The sequence below is a fragment of the Sander lucioperca genome, chromosome 17 (assembly GCF_008315115.2).
Source record: "Sander lucioperca isolate FBNREF2018 chromosome 17, SLUC_FBN_1.2, whole genome shotgun sequence".
Lineage (NCBI taxonomy): Eukaryota > Metazoa > Chordata > Actinopteri > Perciformes > Percidae > Sander > Sander lucioperca.
In genome coordinates, this window is record NC_050189.1 from 15,941,867 (window position 1) to 15,955,166 (window position 13,300).

Below are 13,300 nucleotides of genomic sequence, written 5' to 3' on the forward strand. Positions count from 1 at the left end.
TGTGTGTGTTTCTTCCAGATCCCCACCTGCCCCCCTAACGATGGGACCCATACCTGCGTAAAGCTTGGTAGTCCTTAAGTTTCAGGAGAAGAATGGGTTTACGCTGATACCATGAACGCATAGTATGCTCTAGCAGATACCAGTACCAGACTCTGATACCCGTCTACTCTACGGCTCCCTCACTCTTTTGCTCCTTTTCTTCTGCTTGCACTCCCCTTAAAGAAAGATCACAATTGGATAACTCTCCCCCCAAGCTTTTGTCGCCAGCTCAAATTTCCTGGAAATTGCACTGAGATCTGGATTCGAGAGAAAGTTTCTATTTTCGGTCCAGGGTAGACCAAGAGGCTTTTGAAGAAAGTGCTGTGTTGAAAATATCATATCCCCTCCCCCTCTTTTACTCTCCCACTATTCCTCATTCCTTTTCCCCAATTTGCACCAACTGATGGAGAGACAAAGGAGAGAGTCAGGATAAGGACACAAATTTGAAAATCAGTCAAGTCAAGAAAATTAGAGTAGGACCCCTGTGAGGATTACTTTACCCAGTTGATATCCCAGTTCAGTGATATATAATGCTCATTGTTTACATTTGAAATCTGTTAGCCACAGCGAAGTTAGGCTTTACCTCTGGGGTGCATTAGACCATAAAGGCATCAAATAGAGAAGGGGAAACTTGGGAACTTTGAGCATGACAAGGGGGTTAAGATTCTTCTGTTGGCCCCTGTGGCCTATGGCCCTCTTCAGCCTGCTCACTACAGTGAAGATGCTGGAATTTGGTGGGGCGCCTGGCCAGTGGGCACGCTACGGACGCTGGGAAGCTGGATCAGTGGGTGAGCTGAGCTTCAGTCTCAAGACCAACATCAGCAAAGCCTTGGTACTCTATCTGGATGATGGCGGCAACTGTGACTTCTTGGAGCTTCTCATCGCTGGTGGGCGCCTCCAGCTGCGCTTTGCCATCCACTGTGCCGAGCCAGCCACAGTGCACATGGAGACACGGGTGAATGATGACCGCTGGCACATGGTCTTGCTCACCCGCAATTTCCGTGAGACCCTCCTGATGGTCGATGGTGAGACAAAAGTGGCTGAAGTCAAGTCCAAGAGGAAGGAGATGGCAGTGGTCAGTGACCTGTTTGTGGGCGGGATCCCACCTGATGTGCGCCTCTCTGCGCTGACGTCTAGCACCGTGAAGTACGAGCCACCCTTCCAGGGCTTGATCTCCAATCTGAAGGTGGGGGAGATGCCTCCTACTTTGTTAAATAGCCAGGGCATTCAGAGCGACCTGGAGTACCTCTGCACCAAACAGAACCCGTGCTTCAATGGAGGGTTTTGCTCTATTCAGTATGGAGAAGTTCACTGTGATTGCACCCTCACCCGCTTCAAGGGGAAGTACTGCAAAGAAGGTAAGGAACCACCACACTGTACCTGCTCTATCCTGGTTTTATTGCATTGTTCCCTGGGCAGTACTCTTGGCTAATATAAATCTGTTGTAGGTAAAGATAGGCTCTGTTACTCAAAGTCTGGAGTATTTCATGAGGTGATGGAGATGTAGCCCTTTTCTTTGGGCTTTTGTGGTCACTTTGTAGCCATTCAGTCTTCTAAGGGGTCAGTGGTATGAGATGTTCAGCATAGGAATGCAAGTTGTACAGTTCTGATGTGTATAAATTATACTTAAATAGTATCTTCTTGACCTTCTCTAAGTCTCTTGCAGTGAAATCACAAGTGGCTTGTTTCTTAGTAGGATCTCTGTTCTAGTAGGATTTAATAGTTGAAGCATAGACTCAGTGAGGACCAAGAAAGGAGGGTGAGGTGCTTTGTGAAAAGGCAGGCATATTGCTATTTTCAGTCTTCTATTCTAAGTTTCATTGCCAGAAAGATTATGGGACTCATAAAAAGATTTAGACATGGCACAGGTGCTACTTTAAATGTGGCTGGGATTTTTTTAATCTAAAACAATACTTAACATCAAAGGTGCTGAATATCTAAACAGAATATTTCAAATGCTAAATCACACATTGTAGGTCTGCTTTTCAACCTGCTTTTTTTACTGCCGTTTTTCTCTCTGTATTTCCTCCTTTCCTTCTTTTTCATTCCTTCTTTCTCTCCAAGCTTATTGTCTGAGGTGTACACCCTGCTCTTGCCTTCATTTGCTCTTGGGATGTGCTCCTGTGCTGTCAGCTCATGTCAAACTCTGTTCTGTTTTACACCTCTGGCTCCCTCCTTCACTGACACATCCCATTTCCATATCTGTAGTTTTTCTCTCTGCTTTACGTCCATCCATCTCTCTGTTTCTCTTCGTCCCGCAGCATTTCCTTCATCCGCCTCCTACCTTCTCTTCTCAAGGCTATCTGGGCTTTCCATCTCTCCTCACCTCACTTCCCCTCTCTGTCTCTCCCGACTTCACTCCCTTACTCCACTTATCTCTCTCTCACCTTTACCCGCTGTCAGCACTTCCTACTCCCGCCTCTCCTCCCCCTGCACTTATCTCCCTCCTCTCTTTCTTTCAAACTGTCTGCATCTCCACACCTTAGTTGTGAAGTCTCTCATTCCCTACGCAGCCTACAGAAATGGCTTGCTCTGTCTTGATCATTTGTAATGGGGGGGGGAAAAGCCCTTCATCCTACATCTCCATTTATTGCTGTTTATATGTACTATTAATACCGCATTGGTGTCGCATAATCCATAAAAATAGTAGCTCCTACCTTGTCCTGTGTAATGAAATGACTTACTGGATCTTCAAAAGGTAGATAAATATTTTGCCAGCGGTTATGTGCCAATTGTTTGAAGTCTTGAATTTTTGTGGCACCCAGAGATAAGCTTTGACAGCACAGACAAAGAAATCAAACCAAACACAATATTTTGTTCAATTTGTTTGATTGTTTGTTTTTTTCGTTTGAGTACTGCTTTTGATAGATCTGAAGCAATAATAATAAATTCAGCATGCAGCCATGATTTTGCTGTAGAAAGTCTAGAACAGTCTTTACCAGCTCGAGAAGCTGTATTGTTTCGCCTTTTGCTCTTAGAAGAAGTCAAACAAAAGCAGAATCCTTCATTTCTTGTGAATGAGTTATTGCTCTTTAGACACCCTATAGTACAGCAAATGATGTTACTGCAGGTCTGTCTCTCTCTCTTTCTTGCTGTCTCTCTCATTTTTCTCAGTTCCTTTTCTCCCTCTCTCTGTGTGCTCTGTGTCAGATTGCTGTGTGGTTGCTGGAAGCAGATACTGCTGCCTGGCTCTAGGCTAAATTGAGAGCAGAATACCAATGCAGTGCTACAGTGACTGCAGGAAACATTTGTCCTTTTGAGAAAGAGAGAGGGAGAGAGAGTAAGATAAAGGGAGAGAATGGAGATAGAGGTTAGGAGCAGAGAAACGGAACAAGAGGAAATTGGGGTAGAGAGCAATGGCCGAACAACAGTGAGAAATGGAGAAGAGGGCAAGAACGAAAGACAGCATAGAGATATTAATTTGCTCAGTGTAAATTTATTTTCAGAGATGTTCTTTGGTTTGAGGGCCGTTAATTGGGTCATTATGGCTGACTGCCAGTGCAGCAGTTTATTTATTCCTTTTATCCAACACGTGGGTGGGAATGGAAAGGTCTCTCTCTCTTTTAGTTGGTTTTAAGACACTTTAGATGTACTAACAAATCCATGTCTCGCTGTGTTAGCTCTGTGGTGAAGGGGCTATGTCAAAAGAAAGCTTATTTTTAAAGGCCTGCACCCTTCAGAGAGGAAGAACGCATCATTTCATAGAAGCATTTATATATATATATTCATGTGCCTCGTTCCAGATGATTCATGATGTGCTACTTGATCTTTTAGGCATTTAGCTGACGCTCTTCTTCAGAGATTTACAATCAGTGGAATAAGCTTGAATTCCTAGGCTACTAAAACAGTAACCAACCAATTATTAATTAATTAAGTAGTGCAAAGATCCAACACAAACGAGAGTGAAAAGGTTTACCCTTTAGAGGGTAGGTTCACCCATGTCACAGAAAATAAACATTTTTTTACTAGTGGTATCTATTCATGCAGATAGTTCTGGTTTATGGACCCAGGTAGGCCTGCTGCGGTTACCGCATTACCACGGTGAAGCCACCATGTCATGCCCACCGCAGAGTCAAGCTTATCACCACTTTACAGGGTTTTTTTTTGTTCTTGCAAGCCTGTTACTGTCAATAAACAGTGTTCATTGATCTGTCTGTGTTTCAATAATGAATGCGTGCTTGCCAGATTCGATCCCTGGACCTCTGCGTCGAGGCATAAACCTAAGTATACGTGCGCCTGCTCTACCCACTGAGCCAACCCGGCCATAGGTAATGACATTTTTTGATTTGTCTAGTTCAGAGGGCAACAAAAATTGCTGTCTTAACATTTGTTAACAACCTTGTCGCCCACTCACAAAAAGAGTTTCATTTGTGGTGCTTATAGAATTCAAAAACTTACTTTTTGAAATTTCAACATGCAAACATTGTCCCTGTTAACTCTGGATAATCTCCAGACGTGGCTGGACGCAGTTGCCGTAGGGTTTATTTCCTTAGTTAAAAGGAGTTCCTGTAAAAACTGTTCTTTGGATTATCCAGAATAGAAACATCTGTTTTTGGTAAGTAGTGTTGTTGATGATATTTTACACAAATTCTGTTTACCTCTGTTGTTTTGGGGTGGAAGCAGAAATCTCAGAGACCTGGGCAAATTTTACCTAAACAATCTGCATGGCCAGATACCACCAACGTATTATTTATGATTTGGTTGAACAGACCTTTTAAGGGACGTATAATTAATTATTATTATTATTATTATTATTATTATTATTATTATTATTAACAGGGTTTAGGAACTAGGGAACAAGTACTACAGTAGGAAAATGCGTACTAGGTAAAAAGTACATCAAATTATATTTCCAAACTGAGATATTTCATAGATGTAGCGATAATAGTTCTGTTGAATTGAGTTATGAAGTAATAGTAAAATGATACTTTGTTGCATCTGTCTGGAATTGACCCATCAATTCAAGCATGACCATGCATCCAGTACGGCTGCCACTTAGAGCAGCCGTGAATCACCAAAACAATAGCTAATGGGCTTTTACAGAAAAAAGAAAAAATACAAAATAAAAACAGATGTGATTCATGGACAACAGATAATTATACAAAATTGCAGTAGAGTGAAAGGTACCTATCCTTCAAAAACAAATAAAGGGGTTTTAAGTGAGGAAAGAGGTTGAATGTTAATATGTAAAATAGTTAAAAAAAATATGCTGTGTAATATCCTAACATTGTGTCTTGATATTCAGTGTAATTTCAATGACAAAACAAGGACAAAAAATCTTTTAAAAACCACTGTGTATTGATCACATATTAATATCTGTATAGTAACTAATTAACTAACTTCTCAGAGATGGATGACAATAACTGATGCTGGCTATGCTGCAAAACAAAGGTTTGATTAAAAAAGTGGGAATAAAGTCTAGTTATTAATGACAACAAATAAAGAAATATAACGTACGTCAACATTATTAACAGTAAGTTGGACAACACAGAGAGTGTAGTCATCAGAGAAATGGTTGGTTCTCTTTACTGATTGCTGCTGTATGCTCAGGAATAACCATGGATTTTAACCACATACAGTAAATCTTCTCAAAAGATGCACATTCAACCGCCACACTTTGACACCCTGTAGTGCAGTTTGGACAAATGATTGAAATTGAAGCTATGAGCCACTACAAAAATATTGTCTTCCAGACTTTTGAAATCCTTTGTAATGGTGAACGTCAGCCCAAAGTGAAATCAGTAAAATCTGAACATTGTCTATGACAATTGAGGTTTTGTAATTTAAGGAGGTTGTGCCATTTCATCTCCCACTCTGTTGTAGAGTCTGTATCTCCTGTTGCCTTCATTTGAATACCAGTGATCTCACTCAGCTGTTAGCACCCTTCATCCATATCTGGTACGGACAGGGTTTTTGTTTGGCTCATTTAGGTTAATATTGTTCAGGTGAAGAGGGAGTTTTTATTTTTACTTTTTTAGAAAGAATGAAGGTTGAAGGTGAACGTCCCACAGTCAGCCTGATGATTTTTTAATGACTGCTCACAGAAAAGCAAAGATACATACTGTACTACCTGAAACATTTATGCGCTAAATTTACTGTATGTGTGTAGGTGCACCTTCCCTGCTATTATCATATATTCTGTTCCCATTGGCTTGCATTTTAAAGTAGTTATGGGCAGGCCTTTTTCCATTAGGGGTTGTAATTAAAGCCACGATGTGCCTCTGTGGGCCATTGTTTTTATAATTGATGCCGACCCTGGCTTTGTTCTCTGTTGAACCCCAAACGGCAGTGCAGGGAAATGCAGTTATGAGCACTCAAGTCAGGGTAATTGGAGGTTAAATGAATTTGTGAAAATGAGTAAATTAATATATTAATATCACAGCAAACTATGAATAGTCTTTCAGGTTGCCATGAGGCTGGATTTGCACCTGACTTTAAAGCTATTTTTCATGTTTTAAAATGTTTCTAATGAACCTTTAATTGCCACATATAGCTGACTTGACTAGAATGACATGAAAACAACAAATTCATCTAGCCAAAGAAATGTGGGGTAAATGTTTTCCTAACAAGACTCTTAGGGAGAAACTGGACTGGAAATGTGCCTAAAATCAGCATATATTGACTTTAATGATCTCTGTGGCCATTTCATTATATCACTTTGCAAATGCACCGGTCAGTGAATTAATTACTTTTATATTGATTTTAAAAGGTCAGATGCTGGCAATTTCCAAGGTGATTGAGATTTATTTAGTCAAAGAGTAACTTGACACCAGGCTGAAATGTTTTGCTGCTCTGAGTGCCTCTGGTTAAAAGTTTCAAGCCTGTTTCAAGCCTTTTTCAGAAAGTGTGTGTGGTCCAAAAAGTGCTCTGTTGTACCTGTAACCACACCCAACAGTGATCATGTCACTGTGTCCTGGAGTACACCTGTACATCGCTGCAGCAAGGTGAAAAGCTAAATCGCCTGAGGTCAGCAAAGATAACCTTTTCAGGGGTGTTAAGTTACTTGTGTACCTGTGTAATAACCAGTAGTTGGGCAATAGGCATAATGATACTTAATAATCTAACAATTTCAGCTGTAAAAATTCCTATTCATAGTAACACTACATTATATCATATCGTTTACACCTTTGGGAGTGAATCAGCAGTCAGCTATGTTTTACATTTGAAAAGTAATCTTCCCCAACCTAATCAGTTATATAGCGTAGGTGTGAATTTAGTTGCTTTTTTCTTAGCTTGTGACAGGATATCTGGCAATGTCACTGAAAATTGGATGTTTTCCGTCCACATTTGCTGCCTGTTCTCTGGCAGTGGAATAAACACTACATCACCATTTATGAAGAAAAAGGGTTGATGCAGCAGCCCTTTTCCACTTGGCAGCACCATATAGAGAAGTGTTCAAAAACAGCTGCTTAGATCATTACTACTCACTACTCCATTCACTTTCATCATCACTTTTTATTATATGTGTTAGAATAAAGCAGAAACCTGGGTCCCGGAGGAGCCCTGCAGTTAACCGGGCTGGACACTGCATGTTGGGAAGGCTGTGGGAAGCTGTGATAGACAGAGAAACAGCTGCATTCAGGGAGTCAAGGCTTCAGCTTCAAACACATAATGTCCTTTTTAAAGCTTGTGGAGATGTTTTAGCGCAGTCTGTCATGAACACATGGTATTTTCTGACATACCTCAGTAATCTGGGTTTATCACCTGTTGTAATTCATAAATGATAAGCGCTCAACACACCTCTTAACACCACAAAACCCATTTGATGATGCTGCTCTACGTCATTTTTAAGCTAATGCTTGAACAATGTTTTTTTTTAAATATTATATTACATTCAGATTCAGAAAGGTGTGCTCAAATGTGATGTTAAAAATAACGTTACCTTTGCTTGTCTCAATCTGTGAGACAAGAAAAACATTCACACCCATGAACCTGACATGTTGTACAACTCTACATTGATATAATGAATATCATATGAATACTTTGAACGTTTATCTTACAAAATTACATTTCACATAGTGAAACAGGGAGGTAAATATGTAAAACAAATAAACACAAATGTGTTTTAAAAGGGCCACATAAAGCCAATTTAAACTGTAAATACTTTTCAGCTGTGAATATGTCATAATTCCTGTCGATAAGACGAACTACACTGGCACAATATCTAGCCTCTATTTTACAGTTACTGTATATAGTTTGTGTTGCACATCAATACTTTCCCTTGAGTCATGTTATTTCCTGTTAGAAATAAGTCAATAGTGATCTCACCAGCACAGAAGATGATGAAATGTTGGTAGTTATTTACCTCATTATTTGGCTTTCCCTCATTCCATTCTATGCCATTGCTTGCAATCCTGAGAGCTTTAGCTGCATTTGTACTTCTCCTGTTACGTAAGTACTTCTTGTAGTGCTTCTTTCGGATTCTGTTACCATAATGTAACATAACATTCCTTTTGGGCAATCAAACATTCCAGCGGATTTTCCAGCAAATCTACCCTGATGGCACAAAATGCAGAATGCAGGAATGGTCTAAATGATACTAATGTAAATGCCCCATGGATGTTAGCATATGCTATACACAGTACTTTAAATGTCCCCAAATGTGAGTTGAGTGACGTGGGACATTGGATTTTAGTAGTATTAGTTGGAGTAGGACCGTGATAGAACAGGGCTGGGGCAAAGAGCAGAGGACACCAGAGAGAGCCACACATCATGGTGATAATTGTGCTATCTCCCCACTGGCAACCACAGAGGAAGGAGGTGAAGTGAGTTGGGGCTGAGTGTGTAGTTGGGGATGGGGGTGCCTCACTGCCTGAATATTGAACTCCCAATTAACTTGTCCCGTATACATAAATAAGTATAGAGCTAATGAGGGGGCTGTACACCGTTAGGCCGCCTGAAGAGGTTCCCTAGATAACCTTCTTAGCAATACGTCTGGCTGATGACAGGGGTTGACAGAATCCAGGCCATGTCTTTTTGCCTTCCCCAGCCAACTACACTGATACAGTCTAATGAAGCCCGCCATGCTTCAAGTCTCCATTGGATCTGATTGCTGAGATTTTGTTGGTGTTTATCAAAGCTGCTGTGTTACAGCTCTGCTGCTGCTGTGTGCGGTTGGGACTAGGTGTTTGTAAAGTAGCTGTCGTTATCTTTCTTCTAGTTACCCAATAAACAGTTCCCTCAGTTTTAGTTTGTGTTGGTTGGTAATGGGCACATATGGGAAGACTTTGGAAATATTTTACTTAAGTGTATTGTTAGAAGTTTCAGTTGTACAATTTCCCCCCGCAAGTCACAGCGGTTATAAAAGTAATAACATACTTGAATATAGTGTAGTTATCCACAGGGGGTTAGTCAGTGCATAGTTAATACATGAGAATAATTAAGAGTAACATACCAATCATATAATAATAATTAGACTGAAAAAAAATTGCAAAAATAGAGGAAATTACTATTACAAAAAACAGTACTTTAAATTGCACATCTTAAGATATACAATTAATTAAAGTCTATAACATAATACTATGAATATTGTAAATCACAAAGCTCTGAAGTAGTAATTAAGGTCCACACCTTTGACGTAATCAGGAAATAAATCTCTCAATGAAAACCTACCCAACATCAGTACATAGGAATGTAAGGCAGATTTGCATGTACTATAAACTACTACTACTACTACTACTACAACTACTACTACTACTACTACTACTAAAATACACTTTAGTAGAACTGATCCAACCCAGGTGATGGAAGAACTGAACCAAATTTAGTTTTTTATTAAAAGGGCAAATTCAGCCAGTGATTAGATAATTATGAAGAAAACCATCAATAACCCTTTGAAATTGCATCTTACCTTCCCCTTTGTCTTCTTTTGTCATATTTTGTGAACATCTTCACGTCCGCTCTCGAGTAACTATCTCCCTCCCTTCTAACTGATCAAACTTTTTCGCTTGCCCACTCTTTTTTCAAAGGACACATGCTCCTGGGCCTCTATTCTCCTGTTGATAGATTCCCAGCTTCCTCAAACAGACAGCAAAGCAAAAAATCCACTATTTAGTCATGGGTGTCTAACTTTCCTCATACCTGATCAAGGGATGTTGCGTTACACGCTTATCTCATTCTCTCTTGCCGTGCTTCTTTCTTCTGTGCTTTTGCTTTTTGAGAAGGGAAGAAGACCATATATTAATCTACACTCCACATACCAGATTCTGATCCAGTCTTTTTCATAACCTGGTCTTCGTTGCATAAAAAAAAAAAATATATCTAGTAACTGCTCCAGATGAGAGACTTCCTTAATCCCTAATCCCCTAATTCCTCCCTTTTTTGCTCCATCTGAATACTTTTATGCAGATTGCTTCTCCTTGTGGAAGCAAAAAGCAAGCATTAATGGATTAAAGTGTGAGGTTAAGTAGCCTGACTCAAAGAAGCCGATGAGTGTTAAGCACACTCAAAACATATTTGTTTTGACTTGTATGATCCAATGGGATGGTAGTGTAGGATGTAGGTGGGCTGGGTGCAATCAAGCGAATGGCTTCCAGGGAGGGTGTCAATCTGATGTTTCCAGCCCACCACATTCCTCACCATTTTCTCAGGTGAGTCTTTACTGACTTGAAGGTCCCTGTTAGCGTGATCAGCCGTCACATGCAATTAAAGCTTGCTCTCTACCCCTGCTGTCAATCTACAAGTGGAGAAGTGAGCGAAAGGTCTGGCTCTCACATCCGTGCCACATGTCACATGCTATCCATCCCCATTGTGGCTTAGCTATAGGAGAAACAGAAGGCCCAAAACAAAAGAAACATGTCTCTGTGACGAGAACCCTTTGAAAAGCACAGCATTAAATAAGTGCTTAACGTATCAAGGGTTCCTCACACGTGTCACTGCAGCGTCACCATGTAATGCAGCTATAATATACAACATTTACAGACAAGTATTGATAATTTTCACACTTGTATGTGACTTTAAAGGATTTTTTTTAAATAATAGATGAGAAAATTGACATGCGTCTCATTGCAATGCATGCATTACAACACACTGCTGGACAACATTAGACAGCTTTTCTAATGCAACAACAAAGCAAATCAATGATGGCTTGTGTTGGCTATGCAGTATCAGTACCCTAATGTACTTAGGTCAATGGCTTTAAATTTCATATGCATAGATTTTTGAGTGTCCGGTGCAAAGCTGTATGCAATTAGGCTTGATTTTTTTTTTTCCTTGACTATTTGTGTTCTGTGTTAATTAACAGACAGTTGGATCCCTAGGGGCTGCAGTCACCAGTATTATCAGCCACACAGTCAGAAATGTTCTATATTAATATCTGTTACTGCATCCTGCCATTTGTGAGCTCACTGAGACCACCTCTGTGGAGAAATGTTTGCTCCTGCAGCTTTGTAATAAATTAAAGGCATTTTAGGACTTTAGATTATACCCAGATATTTTATCAGTGTTTCTTCTATGGTAGGAATGAATAGGAATTTCATTAGGAAGTAACCTGGTGAATCAGCCTTACTTCCCCAGGCGGCAAGTGCATGTCTGACCTGAGGCCTGTACTACGGAGCAGGATTTGGGGTTAGCAGGGTAACTTCAGGTTTAACTCTGTGTTTTCAGGGTTATGACGGTGGTTAAACCTCACTGTTTGCTCCTGCAGCTTTGTAATTAATTAGTCATTTTAGGACTTTAGATTATACCCAGATCTTTTTTTCAGTGTTTCTTCTATCGTAAGAATTATTAGGAAATTTAGTTCCATTTTGCTAAATATTCTGTTCTATTCTAAGTAATGGCATTATTGCAGTACAGTTATTTGTTTGAATTTTGAAAGTTAGAGCCATGAATCCTTGGATGCTAGGCTAACAGTATCTAGCAATGTCTTTTTTTTTGCAGCTCAAACTCAGCTAATAAAAGAATCCTTGATTAGTTGTAATTTAAGTCAATCAAGTTACACCTCTATTCATATTTTGTTGGACTGAAAAGTGCATGGGAATCCAAAACCACAATATTACACAGTGAAGCGTGCAATAAGGGACATATTCAAGGAAGGTGCTTGGGAATAAGTAATATCAGTAATGTAAGTAATATCTTTGATGTATGATTGCACATAAAAAAGCTCCACTATGTTACCTTAACTATTCATTTTTTAGCCTCAGTCCAGTGTAGCTTTATGTTTAACTTGATAATGTTCTATATTACTCACACCTTTTATTATAGCACTTTGTAATCATGAAAGAACACAAATGTTAGCAATCCATCTTAATCCCATACCCAATTTTACAATGGATATTGTAGGCTACATGTCGGCAGTATTATGTTAAGGCCTACATAAAATATTTATAGTTTATCGCTTTTATTGTTTGGATATTGGTGCCTGGTACTTCTTCAGCATCTTCTTTTATATTCTAGTGTTGTGCTTGCTAACACTCTCTAAAGTAACTACATTTTCTAACTGGGCTGAATGGTTTCACCTTACATTAAATATACTGATTTTGATCTGTTGATGCTGCGTGTGTTTAGCTGGTTGTTACTTACCTCGTCTCTTTAATTTAAACTCTAATATAATATGATCCTTGGATGCTAAATTAGATCGCCTGGAAGCCCTCTCTAAACGTCACCAGCACTATATTAGCATTAGCATATGTGCATTCTGGCCTATTATCCATATTCTGATGTTCCATCAAAGCTTGGCTCAGAAAACACACCTCCTCCATGCCCTGGATGGTGAGAAGCCACACAACGCTACTGGGTCTTTGCACTTTATTCATTATGTTAACTTTACCTTCAGAAGAGTGCTCCATTGTGTTCATTGTTTGTGTCATTGCAGTCCAGCAACTTGAGGACTTTTTGAGGGCTACTGCACTCGCGACCTCTCAAAGAAGCAAACCTAAGCTTGGTTTATTGCACCTACATGTGCAAGGAATTAGTGATGCTTTGTGTTAGTCAACCACTTTTGCTCTGTAACCCCAAGTTGCTACTGAAAATGATGTCTTGTCTGTATTGTGACTGATAAGAGTTGCTTGCAGCTCCATGCATCAGGAAACCCCCTGTGGCCCTTTCCTGGACCAGTTGTTTGTGCATTGAGTCATAAACAAGATACATGGAGAGTTGGGGAAGAACTGTTGTGGGAAACAAACAACAGAGTGAAAAAGGTGTGAAAGCACGGAAGAGTATTTGGACCACAGCGATGCTCAGAAGCTGTTGACGCAGACACTGGGAAAACCCTCACCATTCCTCAGTTCCTCCCCTCTTATTGGCATTCCACTTCAATCAAACA

At 39.9% G+C, this 13,300-nt stretch overlaps 1 protein-coding gene across 1 annotated transcript in view; it reads left to right on the top strand.

Moving 5' to 3' along the window:
* LOC116036048 (neurexin-2-like) overlaps positions 1-13,300 on the top strand; it is a 446,903-nt gene that overhangs the window by 99,405 nt on the left and 334,198 nt on the right. Inside the window, exon 2 of the mRNA XM_035993813.1 lies at positions 19-1,397. Coding sequence (XP_035849706.1) covers positions 686-1,397 — 712 coding nt within the window. The 5' untranslated portion in view covers positions 19-685. The remainder of the gene's footprint in view (positions 1-18; positions 1,398-13,300) is intronic.